Source organism: Cherax quadricarinatus, chromosome 66 (assembly GCF_038502225.1).
Source record: "Cherax quadricarinatus isolate ZL_2023a chromosome 66, ASM3850222v1, whole genome shotgun sequence".
NCBI classification, from domain to species: domain Eukaryota; kingdom Metazoa; phylum Arthropoda; class Malacostraca; order Decapoda; family Parastacidae; genus Cherax; species Cherax quadricarinatus.
The window spans coordinates 14,323,841-14,345,920 of NC_091357.1; the positions used below are offsets into that span (position 1 = coordinate 14,323,841).

A 22,080-nucleotide genomic window follows, 5' to 3' on the forward strand; every position below is an offset into this window, starting at 1 on the left:
GTAACTGTTGTAACTGTTATTGACAGTTACTTATACAGCACATCCCAGTACTCTAAGCCTATAACACAAGTACTTGAGTTCCTTGAATGAGGCCTGCTCAGGAGTTGAACTAAAGACCTCTAGTTTGACAGGCGAAACTTCTATCAGTATATTGTTTATCAGTTGTGTATCAGGAACACTGGCTGGCTATTTTTACCGAGTTTCAGGTTAGATGGCCTGCTTCACAGGTGCTGTTTAGTGATGTGGTCCTGTCCGAAGATCAGATGACATTCCTGGGGATAATTCTTGACCAGGCCCTCTCTTGGATTTCCGTTTAAAGGAGCTGAAAGTGCAACACTCTGCAAGTGATAGATTTCTTAAAGGTGTTCTCCTATTATACCCAACATGCCAATTCAGGTCTGAGTATGGTTGTCAGAGCTACTTCTTAATCAGTTTTTCCCTGCTGCTCTGTGTGTGTGTGTGTGTGTGTACACGTATTTACTTGCCTGTTTGTGGTTGCATGGGTCACAGCCCCTGACCCCTTCCCTTTGCTGGGCGTGTGTCTGTCTGTGGCCCATATAACAGAATATGTGACTGATATATCATTGTCATTATCTGAAGTGGTAAACCAGTGAGAGTTATTCACCATAAAGGGTGGTGTACCTAATGGTATTCGCCTTCTTGGTGAACGATACAGAATGGGATAATTCCTGCCCTTTTGCAGGTGTGGACCTTTAACAATGCCCTATTCCTTTCTACCCACACAATTTTTGTATTATACCTTCCCCCCTCCTCCTATCCTTGCCATGAAAACACAAGCAATGTCCTGAATATCTTGCTACCAAGTTTGTCAAGGCTGGGAACCAAAGCAATTATGAAGACCCAGGCCAGGACCCATCCTGGCGAGCTTACCTGTACTGTAGTGTGACAGGGAGCCTTGCCAGTCATTTGGGGCTGCCATGTTGTCTGACTCTCCTCCCAAGCTTGACCAGTCATGTACTGTTCATTCCGCACAATGTTTTTGCTCCTGAATCTAGCCCCAGCTCTTTTACTTTTACCCATCCCCACTTTCCCCACACTTCTTGTGGACCTTTACCTCTGAGTGAGTGAGTTAGAATGAGAGTTTCAACGTCATTTTTCTGTATTGAAGTTCAACTTGATACTTTTATGTAAAATTGTGTTAGCAAGATTATCAGTAACTACTTTTGTTTCAGAAATGCCGTGATTTGATTGGTAATGTTTTAAATGGTTGCAATGAAGTCGTGAGTGACATTCGTGCTTACACACACCGCCTGCATGGTCTTCTGCAACACCAGGAGCTCTCTGCTATCAACACTGTTCACAGCCTCACCAATGACTTCAGCAAAACTCTCACCAACTATGTTAGTCACATCTTTTACCCAAAATTAATTTTCCTCTGTACAATTTGTTTATGGTTTTGTTTTCTTTAATAATAATAATAATAATAATAATAATAATAATAATAATAATAATCAGCATGATACAGTGGTTGTACAAAGGAGAATGACATTAGGTGTACATGCTGAAAGCCCCTGTATATGCAGAGCATTCTGGGCAAACTTAAGACTGACTTAGGATTAAGATGGCAATAACAACAAGTTGTGAAATTATGTTGTATTGACTTGAATCAATAAATTAATTTAAATAATTTAGCAATGTATATTCTTGTAGTGGAGAAAATTTTTTGTCATTCATCATCATCCAAGTTATATGAGATATTGCTTTACGAAGTTGGTTGTAGGAATTGAAAAAGAAAAAAATAGATTTTTACTGAAAAATACTTATTTAATTTTACCATTTTCAGCTATTTTCCTGTAAACTATGTCTTGAGTTTTGGAGATTTGATTTAGTGAAGGAGAGTTTACAGTACAGATCTACGGAAATGTAAGGAAATTCATTGTTCATAGCGTAAGATGAGCTTCTGAAGTTGTAATAGTGTGTTGATAAAGAAATACATACGTGACTATTTGAAAAGTAGATTGATTGACAGCAAGAGCATTAGGGAAGTACTTCTGTCCTGTCTTAAAAGAGTGAAACACAAGACTTGTTAAATGTTTTACTCTATTGTAAAAATTGCTAGTATTTTCTTTCTGCCACATAATCACACAGGTAAATCTCAATATCAAGTTATTGTATTATCTCAGAAGTGATTATTGAAATGGCATCTTTTTGTGAATAGCCTATTGACATATTGGCTAGGTTATTAAGGCCTCTGAAAAGTGATCAGGTTAGATCTAATTTTCTTGGAGTGCATCTTAGCCACTGACATATCTCTAGAGACTGACAGGGCTAATGACATCTCTAGAAGGCAGCTAGGCTTGGAATAGAGGCAGAAGGTCTCCCTTATGCCATGGCAGTTTCTCATCTCCGCCTCCAAGGGAGACTACCTCGTGTCTCTTATTCCCGTGTTTCAAAACGTCCCACCACTTCTGGGATCCCATCTTCTTCAACCACCTCTGTGGTTATCTCTCACATAGTCACTCCTGTATCTAATTCTTTTGCTGTCCTAGGCTCAGACGTCTTTACTTCAACACCTCAGTCTGATCTCGCTTCTTGGTGTTCTCCCTCACAAGCTTCAGTAGCGACGAGATCTCTTATGACACCTCCTTCTAATCATCCCTCTACTTCTCAAAAGTCAAAAAAAGGTCTGTTAACACCTCCTACCCATCTTCCACCTCCTCATTTTACCTTCCCTGTCTCTGTACCTGGTTCTTCCCCTCTCACTGGCTCGGTTACAAGTGTAGAGGTTCACCCTCCTCCTCATACTGTACCTTCCTCCCCTGTTCCCTCCCAAGTTTCTTCCTCTTCTGCCACCTCCTAGGTTTCTGCCTCTTCTGTCCCCTTCCACGCTTCTCCAGTTCCCTCCACCCTTTTGCCCCCCCCCCTTACCTTGGTACAGTCCATTACAGTTCCAATCTTTACTCATCCTCCCCCTACCATTTCCAATATTGTCTCCCATACAACGTCTCTGAATTCCGAAACATTTGAAGCAATCTCTGAATATATTGCAGAGACCAAACCATCAATGGACACTGATCCACCCTCCGTTCCTTCTCTCTCCTCTGCTCCATCTGCGCAACTCCTTTCTTCACAGCGCACCATTCCTTCGCTGCTTGAACGTTTTCCACTGCCTCCGCATGTGGACTTTCCTAACTCCTCTAGTCCGTAGGAACCCTTACCTGCAGATTTCAGGTATCTTTATCATTGCCAATCATGGCCTATTTACAGTGGAATATACGCGGCCTCAGGGGTAATTGGGGTGAGCTTCAGATGTTACTCTCCCAGTTTTCCCCTGTTGGTGTTTGCTTACAGGAACCAAAATTACACTCTGCTGTTATCTCTCCCATCTCAGGCTATAATTTATTGTATTCTTCAGATCCTTTTCCTGATGGGACCTTTAATGAAAGTGCCCTTCTTCTACGCACTGATATTCCGTACCATCAGCTATTTGTTCGTACTTCGCTGCATTACACTGCAGCCCGTATCCACTTGCATAGGTGGTATACGCTCTGTTCTTTATATCTCTCTCCTTCTCGGGCATTATCTATTCCAGATATTGCTTTTCTTCTTTCGTCATTACCGCCCCCGATTCTGTTACTTGGCGATTTTAATGCCCACCATTTCCTCTGGGGAGGGTCTCACTGTGATTCCCGTGGCATTCAGTTAGAGGCTTTTCTTGCCACCCACCCCCTCCATGTTTTAAATACAGGTACTCACACCCATTTTGATCCTCAGACTCACACTCTCTCTTGCATCGATCTCTCAGTCTGCTCTTCCTCCGCCGCATTAGACTTCACTTGGTCTGTTCTCCCGGACTTACATGACAGCGATCATTTCCCAATCATTCTTACTTCCCCTTCATATTCACCACCTCTTCGCATCCCACGCTGGCAATTTGATCAGGCAAATTGGAACCTTTACTCACACCTAACTGTTTTTAGAGATGTTCCTTCTTTGTCCTCCATCGATGAGCTTTTACACCTCTTCTCGTCCTCCGTTTTAACCGCAGCTTCTAATTGTATACCCCAAACTTCGGGCAGGCATTCTCAGAAATGCGTGCCTTGGTGGTCTCCTGCTTGTGCTCGTGCAGTATGTTTGAAGAGCGCTGCATGGGGCAGGTACCGGTACGATAGAACCACACAGAGACTTCTTGATTTTAAGCAGAAGCGTGCGATCACTCGCAGTGTCATCCATGACGCTAAACGCACTTGCTGGCGAGATTGTCTCCACCATCACCTCTGCTTCCTCTATGAGTGCAGTCTGGAAAACAGTACGAAAACTGAGTTGTAAATATTCTCCTGACCCGGCTCCTGTTCTGCGGGTTGCCGGTGTTGATACAGCAAACCCACTAGATGTTGCCAATGAAATTGGCAATCATCTGGTCCATATTTCTCAGGGACTTCATCTATGCCCCTCATTTCTTTCCTCAAAGTCTGCCAGAGAGTTAGCACCCTTGGACTTTTCTTCTCTCAGAGAAGAACAGTATAATGTGCCTTTTACACTTCAAGAACTGGAGGCAACACACTCAGCTTGCCGATCATCGGCAGCTGGGCCATACGACATTCATATTCGTATGCTACAACATTTACATCAGTCAGCCCTTGCAGTCCTATTGCGCCTTTACAATCTTATTTGGTCACAAGGAGTTCTTCCACAGCTGTGGAAATCTGCCACTGTTCTCCTTTTCCGCAAACCGGGTACTACGGGACATGAAGCCTCCCACTATCGTCCCATTGCTCTTACCAGTGCAGTTTGCAGAGTGATGGAACGCCTAGTAAATAGACGTTTAGTGTGGTATTTAGAGACACACAACAGTCTCTCCACTCGTCAATATGGCTTTCGTAAGGGACGTTCTACCATAGACCCCTTACTATGCTTGGATACGTATGTTCGTAATGCCTTTGCGAATAACCACTCAGTTATTGCCATATTTTTTGACCTTGAGAAGGCATATGACACAACTTGGAGGTATAATATTTTAGCCCAAGCCCACTCCTTAGGCCTTAGAGGCAATCTACCATCCTTCCTTAAGAACTTTTTAACTGACAGGCATTTCCGTGTTCGGGTTAATAATGTGCTCTCCCCGGACTTTATCCAAGCTGAAGGTGTCCCCCAGGGATGTGTTCTGAGCACAACACTTTTTCTCCTTGCTATTAATGATTTGGCCTCTAGTCTTCCATCAAATATTTGGTCATCACTCTATGTTGATGACTTCGCTATTGCCTGTGCAGGCGCTGACTGTCACCTCATTACAGTTTCTCTCCAGCATGCAGTCGACCGTGTTTCCAATTGAGCCACTACACATGGGTTTAAATTTTCCAGCATTAAGACCCACCAAATTACTTTCACTAGACGCTCTGTCATCTCCGATCATCCTTTGTACCTCTATGGCTCCTATATCCCTGAACATGATACAGTCAAGTTTCTGGGCCTCCTCTTTGACCGTATGTTACCTGGAGTTTACCTGGAGAGAGTTCCGGGGGTCAACGCCCCCGCGGCCCGGTCTGTGACCAGGCCTCCTGGTGGATCAGAGCCTGATCAACCAGGCTGTTACTGCCGGCCGCACACAAACCAACGTACGAGCCACAGCCTGGCTGGTCAGGAACCGACTTTAGGTGCTTGTCCAGTGCCAGCTTGAAGACTGCCAAGGGTCTGTTGGTAATCCCCCTTATGTATGCTGGGAGGCAGTTGAACAGTCTCGGGCCCCTGACACTTATTGTATGGTCTCTTAACGTGCTAGTGACACCCCTGCTTTTCATTGGGGGAATGTTGCATCATCTGCCAAGTCTTTTGCTTTCGTAGTGAGTGATTTTCGTGTGCAAGTTCGGTACTAGTCCCTCTAGGATTTTCCAGGTGTATATAATCATGTATCTCTCCTGCCTGCATTCCAGGGAATACAGGTTTAGGAACTTCAAGCGCTCCCAGTAATTGAGGTGTTTTATCTCCGTTATGCGCGCCGTGAAGGTTCTCTGTACATTTTCTAGGTCAGCAATTTCACCTGCCTTGAAAGGTGCTGTTAGTGTGCAGCAATATTCCAGCCTAGATAGAACAAGTGACCTGAAGAGTGTCATCATGGGCTTGGCCTCCCTAGTTTTGGAGGTTCTCATTATCCATCCTGTCATTTTTCTAGCAGATGCGATTGATACAATGTTATGGTCCTTGAAGGTGAGATCCTCCGACATGATCACTCCCAGGTCTTTGACGTTGGTGTTTCACTCAATTTTGTGGCCAGAATTTGTTTTGTACTCTGATGAAGATTTAATTTCCTCATGTTTACCATATCTGAGTAATTGAAATTTCTCATCGTTGAACTTCATATTGTTTTCTGCAGCCCACTGAAAGATTTGGTTGATGTCCGCCTGGAGCCTTGCAGTGTCTGCAATGGAAGACACTGTCGTGCAGATTCGGGTGTCATCTGCAAAGGAAGACATGGTGCTGTGGCTGACATCCTTGCCTATGTCAGATATGAGGATGAGGAACAAGATGGGAGCGAGTACTGTGCCTTGTGGAACAGAGCTTTTCACCGTAGCTGCCTCGGACTTTACTCTGTTGACGACTACTCTCTGTGTTCTGTTAGTGAGGAAATTATAGATCCATCGACCGACTTTTCCTGTTATCCCTTTAGCACGCATTTTGTGCGCTATTACGCCATGGTCACACTTGTCGAAGGCTTTTGCAAAGTCTGTATATATTACATCTGCATTCTTTTTGTCTTCTAGTGCATCTAGGACCCTGTCGTAGTGATCCAATAGTTGAGACAGACAGGAGCGACCTGTTCTAAACCCATGTTGCCCTGGGTTGTGTAACTGATGGGTTTCTAGATGGGTGGTGATCTTACTTCTTAGGACCCTTTCAAAGATTTTTATGATATGGGATGTTAGTGCTATCGGTCTGTAGTTCTTTGCTGTTGCTTTACTGCCCCCTTTGTGGAGTGGGGCTATGTCTGTTGTTTTTAGTAACTGTGGGATGACCCCCGTGTCCATGCTCCCTCTCCATAGGATGGCAAAGGCTCGTGATAGGGGCTTCTTGCAGTTCTTGATGAACACAGAGTTCCATGAGTCTGGCCCTGGGGCAGAGTGCATGGGCATGTCATTTATCGCCTGTTCGAAGTCATTTGGTGTCAGGATAACATCGGATACACTTGTGTTAACCAAATTCTGTGGCTCTTATAAAAATTCATTTTGATCTTCGACTCTCAGTCTGGTTAGCGGCTTGTTAAAAACTGAGTCATACTGGGACTTGAGTAGCTCACTCATTTCCTTGCTGTCATCTGTGTAGGACCCATCTTGTTTAAGTAGGGGCCTAATACTGGACGTTGTTCTCGACTTTGATTTGGCATAGGAGAAGAAATACTTTGGGTTTCTTTCAATTTCATTTATGGCTTTTAGTTCTTCCCGCGATTCCTGATTCCTATAAGATTCCTTTAGGTTAAGTTCGATGCTTGCTATTTCTCTGACCAGTGTCTCCCTACGCATATCAGATATATTGACCTCTTTTAGCCGCTCTGTTATTCTTTTCCGTCGCCTGTAAAGGGAGCGCCTGTCTCTTTCTATTTTACATCTACTCCTCCTTTTTCTTAGAGGAATAAGCCTTGTGCATACATCGAGTGCCACCAAGTTAATCTGTTCTAGGCATAAGTTGGGGTCTGTGTTGCTTAGTATATCTTCCCAGCTTATATCGGTTAGGACTTGGTTTACTTGGTCCCACTTTATGTTTTTGTTTTTGAAGTTGAATTTGGTGAATGCTCCCTCGTGACTAATCTCATTATGTCAGTCTGGGGCTCCACGCATACATGTCTGAACCTCAATTATGTTGTGATCTGAGTATATTGTTTTTGATATGGTGACATTTCTTATCAGATCATCATTGTTAGTGAAGATGAGGTCTAGTGTATTCTCCAGTCTAGTAGGCTCTATTATTTGCTGGTTTAAATTGAATTTTGTGCAGAGATTTAAAAGCTCGCGTGAGTGTGAGTTTTCATCAGAGCTGCCTCCTGGTGTTATTACTGCAACAATATTATTTGCTATATTCCTCCATTTTAGGTGCCTTAAGTTGAAATCCCCCAGGAGCAAGATGTTGGGTGCAGGAGCTGGAAGATTTTCCAGACAGTGGTCAATTTTTAACAGCTGTTCCTGGAATTGCTGGGATGTTGCATCTGGAGGCTTGTAGACTACCACAATGACTAGGTTTTGGTTCTCGACCTTTACTGCTAAAACTTCCACTACATCATTTGAGGCATTAAGCAGTTCTGTGCAAACAAGTGACTCTGCAATGTACAGGCCAACCCCCCCCCCCCCTTTTTTTTCCTGTTCACTCTGTCACATCTGTATAGGTTGTAACCTGGGATCCATATTTCGTTGTCCAAGTGATCCTTTATGTGAGTCTCAGTGAAAGCCGCGAACATTGCCTTTGCCTCTGCAAGCAGTCCACGGATGAAAGGTATTTTGTTGTTTGTTGCTGTCTTTAGACCCTGTATATTTGCAAAGAAGAATGTCATCGGACTGGTGGTATTGTTGGTACTGGGGGGGGGTATTTTTTTTCCGTCATTAGTATCTGTATCTGTTGGTTTGGAGTGGAGGCCATCGACTGTGGTTCCACTCCAGGAATGACTGGATTTGGTGTATGATTTCTGCCATTTCCTGCCAGTTTTTTTTCCTTCCTGGCACTAAAAAACCTCTCCCTCTTGAGTGGCTGTGGCTACCCAGGTTTTCCCATGGCCTGGATGTTTTGTATCTTTTTGTCCCCTTTAGATGGTGTGCCTGACAATTTAAGTTATAGCACAGATTTTCCTGTACTGAAGAGGTACACAGTTCAGGGTGAAAAAGCTTACAGGAAGGGAGTTTGCATTTTCCTGTTGTCATATGGGCATGGCATTTTCTAGGGTGGTCATAGTTGCACGTCTCATCTGTTTTTCCAGATTTCCCATGCCTGTAGATACCAAGTGCATAGTATGTGCACAGGCTTGGTTTCCGTTTGCCTTGGGTTTCTGTGACTGTATTCCCTGTTGGTGCATGTTTCCCTGTCTTATTCCTATCCTCCCTAGCACCAACAATGGAGCTCCCACCAGTTGTTTTTGGTAATATATCCTCACTATTGCTAGTGGAGTCCTCTTGTTTGCTATTTCCTGTGGTATTTCTAGTTTGCAATATTGGTTTTATCTTATCTTTGACTACACTTGTTTCCCTACTACGGCTCCTGTCCTGTATGAGGTCATTTATATGTATTCCTTCCTGCGTATAATTCCCTACTACAAATAAATAACAAAAAGGCACAATACCGTGACTGGAACGGTATTATAAAGAGTGGAAATTTCTGCTGGAAGGAACTGCACAGTGGCATGTACATTCACTACTTTTCCTATCATGCTTCCCCTGTCAAGAAAAGTGTTCTTATCTCCCTCTTTCTCCGTGCCCTCCGCATCTGTGATCCTCAGTTCCTTCCAGCAGAAATTTCCACTCTTTATAATTCGTTCTCCCGTCTTGGCTACCCTTCCCATTTCATAGACTCTGCCCTCTCACGTGCTAAACGCAATTTCTTCTCTCCCAAACTCTCTACTCATGGGAACTCTTCTATCCTCTGCCTTCCCTACATTTCCGGTCTTTCTAATCTCAACAATTCTCTCCGTCCCTTAGACATCAAGCTTACCTTCCGCCAGACTAACACTCTTCGCACTAATCTCGTTCATACCTCTCCTCCCTCCACAGATGTTCCTGGTGTCTACTCTATTTCTTGCTCCTCCTGTCCTCTTCAATACTTTGGAGAAACTGGTCGATCTCTTTCTGACAGACTTAGGGAGCACAAAAATAGTGTTAGGCTTGCCGACACTAACAATGCTCTTTTCTGTCACGTCAGAGATCATAGCCATCCTATTGACTGGTCTTCTGCTAAAACTGTCTTCCCTACTTCCAACTCGAACAGTCGCCGTTTAGTTGAATCCTCTCTAATACACAACTTTCCTTGTATGAACCTTAGCCCTGGCTTCGTCTCTGTAGATGCCTTCCTCTCCCACTACATTGTAAAATGCTCCAAACTTCAGAACACCCGTGACTTAACCTGAATCCTCATTTTTTTTTTTTTTTTTTTTTTTTTTTTCTTCTTCTTCTTTTTCTTCTTCCTCTTCCCCTTTCCTCTCTCCTTTTCTCCTCTGGGTTGTCTTTCTCTCTCCTGTCTCGTGTTTCTGTTCCTTCTTTATTTTATTTCACCACTTCCCCTTTCACGCACCTCGGTGCGCTTGCTCTCCCTCTGTGGGTTTCTAGCTCTCTTGCAGTGCTCCCCTTCCTTTGTATTTGACTGGCTCGTCTTCCTTATTTCCCACTTCTACCACTACCACTACTACTACCTCTTCTTCTACTACATCTACTGATGAAATTAGACACATGTGCGGCGTCTGGTTGTCTTTGTTGTGGACGTTTCGCCATCCAGTGGCTGGCTGGATGGCGAAACGTCTACGGTGGGGATGCCCGGGTGTTGTGCGTGTGTCATTTCATCCTGTCGGTATTATATACAATTCTTGTACTACTACTACTACTACTACTACTACCACTACTACTACCTCCACCTCTTCCTGCCTATATATAGTTGTCCTGCTCCTCCTCTGTTAGTGTGACTTTGTCAATGGTCCAAGTCGGACCGAAACGTCGTCGTAAGCTTCTGTCTTTTATGTGCGGGTTATTTGTGTATAATTCCCTACTACCTGGACAAAATCTCCAGCTTCACCATTACTGTCTCCCAGGACAGCACCTCCAGCTTCACCATTACTGTCTCCTAGGACAGCACCTCCAGCTTCACCATTACTGTCTTCCAGGACAGCACTGTCAGCCCCACATTTACTGACTACCAGGACATCACCTCCAGCCTTACAGTTTCCGACTACATGGCCAGTATCAAGGGCAGTACCATTCAGCCCAGACTTTTTATGTTCCCATCTGTTGTAGAAAGCTTCCAGGTTTTCTATGAAAGCAGCTTTGATGTTATCCTCTTTTAATACCCTTGTGATTTTAGTCCACAGATTTATCTCATTTGGGCATACCCAAAAACACTTCCCTGTTTTAATACTGCTTGTAGATAGTTCTTGGATATCTGCACAAGGGGCGTGACACCAATTTCCACAAAAATGACAATTTATCCATGTGGAAGCCCGTTTGTTTGATTGACCGCAGACTACACACAGCTTCATAATGATTTGAATGGTTGATTTACTGTAATTCTACTAGCAACCTCTTGAATATTCTATTAATAACCTCCTTAAATGAAGCTCTAGCTATTTGTATTTCTATTTCTAACTGTACTTGTATATTGGACAGCTTACCGTGTACGTTCCTGATTTATATATATTGTTTGTGTTTGATGAGGGCACCTACAACCCCATCCGTTTACAGTCTGCTTTATTGTCCAACGAATCCGTTTGAAACCAGTCAAGGGTTCGGACCAGTCAAGGGTTCGGACCAGTTGATCTGATCTGATCAGTGGGTCACTTATTTAAAACATACTGGTCGGTGATTTGGGCTAACACATGAAGGATCTGGAGTTTACCTGGAGTTTACCTGGAGATTGTTTCGGGGGTCAACGCCCCCGCGGCCCGGTCTGTGACCAGGCCTCCTGGTGGATCAGCGCCTGATCAACCAGGCTGTTGCTGCTGGCTGCACGCAAACCAACGTACGAGCCACAGCCCGGCTGATCAGGAACTGACTTTAGGTGCTTGTCCAGTGCCAGCTTGAAGACTGCCAGGGGTTTGTTGGTAATCCCCCTTATGTGTGCTGGGAGGCAGTTGAACAGTCTCGGGCCCCTGACACTTATTGTATGGTCTCTTAACGTGCTAGTGACACCCCTGCTTTTCATTGGGGGGATGGTGCATCGTCTGCCAAGTCTTTTGCTTTCGTAGTGAGTGATTTTCGTGTGCAAGTTCGGTACTAGTCCCTCTAGGATTTTCCAGGTGTATATAATCATGTATCTCTCCCTCCTGCGTTCCAGGGAATACAGGTTTAGAAACCTCAAGCGCTCCCAGTAATTGAGGTGTTTTATCTCCGTTATGCGCGCCGTGAAAGTTCTCTGTACATTTTCTAGGTCGGCAATTTCACCTGCCTTGAAAGGTGCTGTTAGAGTGCAGCAATATTCCAGCCTAGATAGAACAAGTGACCTGAAGAGTGTCATCATGGGCTTGGCCTCCCTAGTTTTGAAGGTTCTCATTATCCATCCTGTCATTTTTCTAGCAGATGCGATTGATACAATGTTATGGTCCTTGAAGGTGAGATCCTCCGACATAATCACTCCCAGGTCTTTGACGTTGGTGTTTCGCTCTATTTTGTGGCCAGAATTTGTTTTGTACTCTGATGAAGATTTAATTTCCTCATGTTAAATCTACTGGAAATTATCTACCTGAGTAATATGTGATTTGATTGATACAAAAGTATAACTTGCGTGTTGAAGAAACCGGTGATTTCTGGCAGCTCCTACAATGACGAACGGTCAAGCCTCATCCCTTGTTTATCAATCGCTGTATCTAGCTTTTCTAGTTTTTTTTCTTCTCCACCACAATAAATGCTATATTATCACTATAGTTGACTGGTGGAAATTTTGGAGGAAGGACGCTTTTTCTGTAGTAATAATTGCTTCTCGTTGTATATATTGCGACCGCTGGTAACTACAGGTTATATGAAATTCACAGTATACGTCTGGTATTTCAAGAAAAAAGAAACTAATGAAAGTCACTCCACTCCACTAAGTACCATTATAATACTGGTTAGTTGCTACTACAGCACTGTATTCTGCTATTCACTGGTATCACTAGATTATATACGACTACACTAGCAGGCCAGGAAGATTATTAAAACAGCTGACCACTCTGGTAAGATTCTGGCGACTTCTGGCACCTGCCTCTATAGGCTTATCACTTCATTTACAAATTCACCTGTTTTCAAATGACAATTTAGCCTTTATCATCTATATACTAGGGAGCCACTGTAGTATACACTATACACTATGTACAGTGGACCCTCAACCAGTGATATTAATCCGTTCCTGAGAGCTCTTCGTTAATCAAAATAATCGTTAGTCAAGTTAATTTTCCCCATAAGAAATAATGGAAATCAAATTAATCCGTGCAAGACACCCCAAAGTATTGAAAAAAAAAATTTTTTTACCACATGAAATATTAATTTTAATACACACAAACTGAAGAAGACATGCACAGTTACATGACACTTACCTCTATTGAAGATCTGGTGATGATTGATGGGATGGGAGGAGGGGAGACCGTTGATCTTGTTAGTGTTTAGAAGGGGAATCCCCTTCCATTAGCACTTGAGGCAGCAAGTCTTTTTCTGGGGTTACTTCCCTTGTTCTTTTAATGCCACTAGGACCAGCTTCAGAGTCACTGGACTTCTGTCGCACAACATATCTGTCCATAGAGGCCTGTACCTCTCGTTCCTTTATCCTAAAGTGTTTCACAACATTGCCAGTGTAATAGTCACCAGCATGGCTTGCAATAGCTGTGTGAAGGTGATTTTCATCAAAAAAGGTTTGCACTTTAAGCCACATTGCACACATTTCCTTAATCTTTGAAGTAGGCAACTTCTCCAATTTCTCTCTCCCCTCCTCCGAAGCAGTTTCCTCAGGTGTGGCCTCTTACTGTTGAAGATGATCTAGCAGCTCATCAGTGGTTAGTTTTTCATTGTCCTCCTCCACCAACTCTTCCACATCCTCCCCACTAACCTCACCAATATGAGCACTAGTTCCAGGCATTTTTTTCTGTTCACCTGGGTGTTAGTCAACTGTTGTGGGTCGCATCCTGGGGGACAAGATTAAGGACCCCCAATGGAAATAAGTTACAGTCCTCGATGATGCACTGACTTTCTTGGGTTATCCTGGGTGGCTAACCCTTCAGGGTTAATCGTTTCTCGGTAATTGTTTCACGTTAAGCCACACCAACAACACTCTCTCCACATCTTCGAGTAATACAGCTGATTGTGGTGCAGCAACAACAACAGCTGACTGTGGTGCAGCAGCAGCTGCACCTTCAGCAAGAACAGCTTCCTTGATTGCCGTTTTCTTACCCACAATAGTAGCGATGGTTGATTGGGGTTTATTATACAACCTGACCAGCTCAGAGACACGCACTCCACTTTCATACTTAGCAATGATCTCTTTCTTCATCTCCATAGTAATTCTCACCCTTTTTGCTGTAGGGTTGGCACTAGAAGCTTTCTTGGGGCCCATGGTGACTTATTTTGCAGGTGCAATCACTACAAAGGCTGTGATAATATGAAATGTTCCAGTTGTTGTATGTTTGGAAGCGACCGCGGTGGCTGGCTGGCTTGTAAACACTGACACCCAAGAGGCAAGTGAGGCGCGCTCAGGCCAAAGTGGACGCGTATGGTACGGAACGAATAGCGCTGGTCGGGTTTTTAAGCGCTAGTTGAGGCAAAATTTTTGCGTTTAAATGTATCGCTAGTCAGATTTATCGTTAATCGATGCCATCGCTGGTTAAGGGTCCACTGTATACACAATGTTATCAGGGAGACTTTCTTTCCTCTGACAAAGAAAAGTTCTATTATTATTATTTTGCACACGGAACACAGGCCTATGATTCCCCTCTGGCAGTAAACTCTGCTAGGTAGTGCACACTAATTCTCCTTTTTTGACTCAGTATATAATGTTTTCCGCCCAAGATTGGTTCAGTGTATAGTTTCAGTCACGGTCTTGTGATCACAGGTAATGAGGATTTTAGCATATTAACAATAAATTTAGGAATTACAGTGAACACTTTTATTGAGTCTAATTGTTTTAACCCTTTGAGGGTTTTGGTCGTACTAGTACGTCTTATGCGTAGGGGTTTTTGACGTACTAGTACGCATAAATTCTAGCGGCCTCAAATCTCGCGCGAAAAGGCTGGTAGGCCTAGGTGTGAGAGAATGGGTCTGCGTGGTCGGTGTGCGTGGTAGAAAAAAAATCTGGGACCCAGTGGTGCATTGTGGGAATGCCCTCTTAGTAAACAATGTCCACCATGCCTCGCGGTAAGAAGGTCCTCACTCCTCGGCGAATTGGGACACTTTTGTTCCCCAGTGACAGTTCTAATAGTGATGGAAGTGCCAGTGAAGATGAGTTTCGTGGTTTTAGTGAGGTTTTGACCGAAACTAATGACCATAATATCGGTAATAGTGAGGAAAACCCAGACGACCCTCAGCCTTCCACCTCTGGTGCTGGGCCCTCTTGTTCACGTTCAGTTGTTCCAGAACCCAAGAGGAAACTTCTATTTTCCAAAATCCCAGACTCAGATGAGAGCATGGGTGATGATAGTGATAGTGAATATGAACTACAAGCTCTTCAAACTAGTTCCAGTAGTGATAGTGAAGTGCAATATTCCCCAGTGAAGCGTCAGTATATACGACGATATATGCGCTCTGGTAGTGTGCCATATGTTATACCAAGGGGAAGGAGTGTATCTCGGAGTACATCCCGTGGCTGTACAACAGGAACAGACAGTGAAAATGACGAAGATACTGTTGCAATTGGGATGGAAAATGTGCGTGGTGGTAGTGGTGCCGGCGGTGAGGCACCAGCAGTGGGCCATGCTGCCACCCACGCTGCCACCCACGCCGCTGCCTCAGCTGATCTAGAACAAAGGCCACCATCCCCCACTCACCCACCACACCAGCCTCCACAACCACAACCTCCACAACCACAACCACCTGTCATTGTCCAGTACCCACCAGCAGACCGCACCTGGGATTGGCAGGAAGCTGTCAATTTTGTTCCAAATCCCCACCAGTTTGATGACAGCCAAAGTGGAATACGGCCATCTTGTGCACTTGGGAACAGTGCCACTGAACTGGAATGTTTCGAGTTATTCTTTGACAAACCACTGATGAAAAGTATTGCCATGGAAAGCAACACATACTACAAGTACACCATGGCAAACACATTACTTTCACCAAAATCACGTCTACACCAGTGGAAGGAGGCAACTGTGGCTGAGATGTATCTTTTCTTTGCCACAATAATGCTTATGCCACATGTGTATAAGCACAAAGTGAAATCATACTGGTCAACAGACCCCCTGATTGCAACACCAGGTTTCAGTGATATAATGCCAGTGAATCGATTTGTGCTAATGTTACGTATGCTTCACTTCTCAGATAAAACCAGGCCTGACAGAACTGACAGGTTATATAAGATTAGGAATGTGTTTGTGTATCTGAAACAGAAATTCAGTACGCATTTTTATCCCTTCAGGAAGCTTGTAATTGACGAGTCTTTGATTCTGTTCAAAGGAAGACTCTCTTTCAAGCAGTACATACCAAGCAAGAGGAACCGCTTTGATATAAAGTTGTTTGTGCTTTGTGATTGTTACAGTGGTCTGGTATTGGATATTATTGTGTACACTGGAAGTTATACATTGCAAAATACCAGGAAGTTATTGGGCATCTCAGATGATGTGGTTCAAACAATGATAGAACCATACCTTGGTAAGGGGCATATATTATATACAGATAACTGGTACACAAGCCCCTCACTCAGTGATTTTTTGCGAGTGAACATGACAGATGTGTGTGGCACAGTGCGTGCAAATCGGAAACATATGCCCAGGTTTGACGCTGGCACTCGTAGAGGTGAGGTGCAGGCGTTTGCTGCCAATGACATCATGGCATTTCGGTGGCATGACAAACGAGATGTCACACTGTTGTCATCAATTCACCCTAATGAAATGGCAGACAGTGGCAGGCAGCATAGAGAGAGAAATGAACCCATTCTAAAACCTGCAGCTGTGATTGATTACACCTTCAACATGCGTTCAGTGGACAAATGTGACATGCAGATTGTGTTTGCAAGAGTTATAAGTGGTACATCAAACTGTTTTTCCATCTTCTGGACATTTCCATGCTCAATGCTTATAATATGTATAAGATGAGGACCAGAAACAAACCACAGTATGGCGAATTCTGTTTGTCTGTCATCAGACAAATAGTATTCAAGTACCAAGGAACAACACCTGCAACTGACCGCCCACCAAATTATCAACAACTACCTGCTCGTCTGAAGCATGGTGATCACTTCCTGGTAAAACTGCCTGCTACTGCTTTCAAGAAGAAGGCTCAGAAGAGGTGTTACGTCTGTGCACATACAAAAAAACGCCCACAACAATGCAGAGACACTCGTTTTATGTGTGAGGAGTGTAAAACACCACTGTGCATGACACCATGTTTCAAAGAGTTCCACAGGCTTCAGAACTTCTAGAAACATTCCCTGTGACTGTATATGTGTATATAAAATATAGAAAAATAGTAATAAACAACATTTCATGTCGTTTGTTTGTGTAAATATTTTCTGTAAACAAAATAATGACAACAATGTTTACGCCCTTATTGTGTAGTATTGAAAAAGAAATAACTTACAAAATACTGATCATGTTGGCCTCAGAGGCCATAAAAGTTACTCAGAAAAAGAAAAATTGAAAAATAATTGAAAATAGTACATAAAAAAGTAAATAGAAAAATACCGGGTGACGGCAGTCAGCGATGTTACCATATGTTGTTCAATTTTGGCAAATTTCACGCCTCCATATCTCGGTAAGTATTGACGTTAAAAATTTTTTGTTTAGCCTATAATGTTTAGAAAAAAAACTATTTTTTCATAAGAAAAAAATAATTTTTTTTTTTTTTTGAAATTTGGCCGGCCCTGAGAACGAGTTTCGGAGAGGGCCTGTCGACCCTCAAAGGGTTAAGGATTACTGGTTGGCTTTACAGGTAATTAGGATTCTAGCATAATAACATATTCGAAGACATTCAGTATACAGTGGACCCTTGGTTATCGGCTGTAATCCATTCCAGAAGCTCAGCCTAAAATCAAAATGGCCGAAAACCGAAATAATAATTCCCATAAGAATTAATGTAAATACAGTTAATCCGTTCCAGACAAAAATATTCACAAGGTATTACATAATAATAATAATAAAGGTATTACATACCTTTATTGAAGACTAATGCTGGCTTCTGGAATGTCTGCTACACTCCCTGGATGTCTGCTACACTCCCTGCATACCTGCTACACTCCCTGGATGCCTGCTACACTCCCTGCATGCCTGCTACACTCCCTGGATGCCTGCTACACTCCCTGCATGCCTGCTACACTCCCTGCATGCCTGCTACACTCCCTGGATGCCTGCTACACTCCCTGCATGCCTGCTACACTCCCTGGATGCCTGCTACACTCCCTGCATGCCTGCTACACTCCCTGGATCCCTGCTACACTCCCTGCATGCCTGCTACACTCCCTGGATGCCTGCTACACTCCCTGCATGCCTGCTACACTCCCTGGATGCCTGCTACACTCCCTGGATGCCTGCTACACTCCCTGCATGCCTGCTACACTCCCTGGGTGCCTGCTACACTCCCTGGATGCCTGCTACACTCCCTGCATGCCTGCTACACTCCCTGCATGCCTGCTACACTCCCTGGATGCCTGCTACACTCCCTGCATGCCTGCTACACTCCCTGCATGCCTGCTACACTCCCTGCATGCCTGCTACACTCCCTGCATGCCTGCTACACTCCCTGCATGCCTGCTACACTCCCTGCATGCCTGCTACACTCCCTGCATGCCTGCTACACTCCCTGGATGCCTGCTACACTCCTTGCATGCCTGCTACACTCCCTGGATGCCTGCTACACTCCTTGCATGCCTGCTACACTCCCTGGATGCCTGCTACACTCCCTGCATGCCTGCTACACTCCCTGGATGCCTGCTGCACTCCCTGCATGCCTGCTACACTCCCTGGATGCCTGCTACACTCCCTGGATGCCTGCTACACTTCCTGCATGCCTGCTACACTCCCTGGATGCCCGCTACACTCCCTGGATGCCCGCTACACTCCCTGCATGCCTGCTACACTCCCTGCATGCCTGCTACACTCCCTGGGTGCCTGCTACACTTCCTGCATGCCTGCTTCACTCCCTGGATGCCCGCTACATTCCCTGCATGCCTGCTACACTCCCTGCATGCCTGCTACACTTCCTGCATGCCTGCTACACTCCCTGGATGCCCACTACACTCCGTGCATGCCCGCTACACTCCCTGGATGCCCACTACACTCCCTGCATGCCTGCTACACTTCCTGGATGCCTGCGACACTCCCTGCATGCCTGCTACACTCCCTGCATGCCTGATACACTCCCTGCATGCCTGCTACACTCCCTGCATGCCTGCTACACTCCCTGCATGCCTGCTATGCTCCCTGCATGCCTGCTACACTTCCTGCATGCCTGCTACACTCCCTGGATGCCCACTACACTCTGTGCATGCCCGCTACACTCTCTGGATGCCCACTACACTCCCTGCATGCCTGCTACACTCCCTGGATGCCTGCTACACTCCCTGCATGCCTGCTACATTCCCTGCATGCCTGCTACACTTCCTGCATGCCTGCTACACTTCCTGCATGCCTGCTACACTTCCTGCATGCCTGCTACACTTCCTGCATGTCTGCTACACTTCCTGCATGTCTGCTACACTTCCTGCATGTCTGCTACACTTCCTGCATGTCTGCTACACTTCCTGCATGCCTGTCACACTTCCTGTATGCCTGCTACACTTCCTGCATGCTTGCTACACTTCCTGCATGCCTGCTACACTTCCTACATGCCTGTCACACTCCCTGCATGCCTTCTGCACTTCCTGCATGTCTGCTACACTCCCTGCATGCCTGCTACACTTCCTACATGCTTGCTACACTTCTTGCATGCCTGCTACACTTCACGTTTAAATTCCATGGTGTTTCTAACTTTCTTTACCACAGGATCTTTACTAGAAACTTTCTTTGGAGCCATGGTTACTTATTTTGCAATTACACTGCAAAAAAACCCACAAAAAACAGTGGAAAACAAGCGAAATGTTTGGATATATGTGCAGAAGCTTCCTCACACATCGAGAGAGACCTCCAAACTGACGCGCAAGTGGCCTCAGCCGGCAGACGGACATGTCCAAAATGGCCGATCACCAAGAGCTGAAAAACCGTCCAATCACCGAGCTGGCCGATAACCGAGGGTCCACTGTATTTAATGGTTGTGAAGATTACAGATAATGGGAATAAGAATATATTGTTTTCCATTCTTGTGGCAGTGATTAGATTTTGCCACCGAAGTGGCTAGTTTATTGTGCACCCCATATCCATCCTGTGGACGGTAGCGCGAGAGCATATGGATACACAAAAGGCCTAGGAACTAGGCCCCAAGTGGTTAACAAGAATACATATGTATTTATATCTACATATCTATAGTTCACTTATCTGTTACAAGCAAATTTAGGAAATTTGCTTAGTATATCTGGTATCTTATTTTCATTAATAAGATATCTTGACATGTCACATAGGTTATTATACTGTCTGTCTCTGTATTCCTCAATAAGTGGACAATTAAGCACATAGTGTTCAAGAGAGTGACCATATGCCTGATCACATAATTTACATTTAGTTTGATCATCATCTGTGTGTCTCCCAAACTGCCAGAAGTACTTGTAACCAAGCCTAAGCCTGGCCACTACAACATCAGTCAGTCTGTTCACATTGCACGTTGCTCCATAAACATACTTATTTATGTTCATGTTATAGTGGGTTATAGATCTACTCAGGCTTCTAACTGCATTCCTATAACAATCATTTTCATTATTTACTTCTCTCCTAATATTATTCCTAATGCTTGACACAGTTATACCAAAGTTATATTCTACATTCTCCTTCTGGGTACTCTTCTTGGCTAACATATCAACTTTATCATGAAGGAGTAATGTGCAGTGAGAAAATGAAAATATACTATTATCATATTTAGCTGTTGGGCTATGTTAGTGAAGGAAGTGTTCTCTTTTTTTTATTGTAGTTTTGAAGATGCTGGCAGAAAGGGTGGCTCTGGAGATTTCTGGCAGGAAGTTCCAGTTTTTACAAAGATTAAGCCAGACATGGGGTATATCATATTAGAATTTATTGTTCTGTAAATGTAGGATGCATAGTGTTTAAGATGTCTCGGTTACTAATCTTGTATTGTTTCACACACAGGAAATCAAGCTGGAGCAAGAAATCACAAAGAGGAAGACACTGCTTACAGCTGCTGAAAGCATTATCCATGGAGATTCCCCAGTAGCTCACCCAGAGGTTGTGATGAGTGAATTGAACAAACTGGTAACTGCCTATCCTCTTCTAAAGGATATGAATGAAAATGATAACTTATTCAGGTATGAGTTATATTAAATATGTACAGTATTTCCCAATCAGTGCAAAGAATTCTGGTTAATTTTTTCACAGCGAATAGCTGGGAGGGTCGTGTTATGTCTTCACATCATAACATCAGCAAGGTCCTTGAAACTCTGTCATCATGTATGATGTAAGCAGTCTATTTTAATTAAGGATGAGAACTTGAGATCATGCCACTGAGTTAGGAGCCTTATGCAGAAATCTCTTAAAATTGTGAAATTCTCTTCATATACAAGAATTCATGTGTTCAGAGCTGTTGGAATAGACGATACTTCTAGTGTTGCCATGTGTACAAGAGAGTACTAAACAGTACTAAATCATGACATGAACTTGGTGATGCCTGTCTGCAATATTAAGGCTAAAAGGTGTGCTTGAGGCCCTGTAAGTTATATTTTTTTTTAGCATACATGCTCAATTAATAATGGAAATAAGAATCATGAGAGTTGTGCTTCATCAGAGAACTGGAGCAGGTGATAAACTTTATTATGGGTGAATTTGAATAGGAAAAGCTAGTTAAGAGGATGTCAATATAGACAGAGTAGTAGGAATTATATTTTGAGAAATGAAAATTAAAATAAAGCTGAATGTACATACAAACTGTGTGTTTCTAGAACCAAGTTACAGTATAAAAAATTAATTCTTTTGACATTGATAAGTGGTAGAGTAAAATGTGAATGGGAGACTGCCAAACCATCATGCTGTTTTAACCCGTAAATGGTCCAAACGTATATATACGTTTTTTTAACATTTGAAAGTATGTAAAAAAAGTAGATCTTCTTTTTGTTTTTTTACATTTGAAAATGTGTAAAAAAACTTTGATCTACTTTTTTTTTTGTTATATTTGA

The 22,080-nt window shown here is 43.7% G+C and overlaps 1 protein-coding gene across 3 annotated transcripts in view; it reads left to right on the top strand.

The window, feature by feature from the left end:
- The window catches only part of LOC128704109 (RING finger protein 17), a 297,172-nt gene that overhangs the window by 175,133 nt on the left and 99,959 nt on the right, over positions 1–22,080 (top strand). For all 3 annotated transcript variants that reach the window (XM_070099113.1, XM_070099112.1, XM_070099114.1), the window contains 2 exons: positions 1,194–1,361; positions 21,041–21,216. In XM_070099113.1, coding sequence (XP_069955214.1) covers positions 1,194–1,361; positions 21,041–21,216 — 344 coding nt within the window. The remainder of the gene's footprint in view (positions 1–1,193; positions 1,362–21,040; positions 21,217–22,080) is intronic.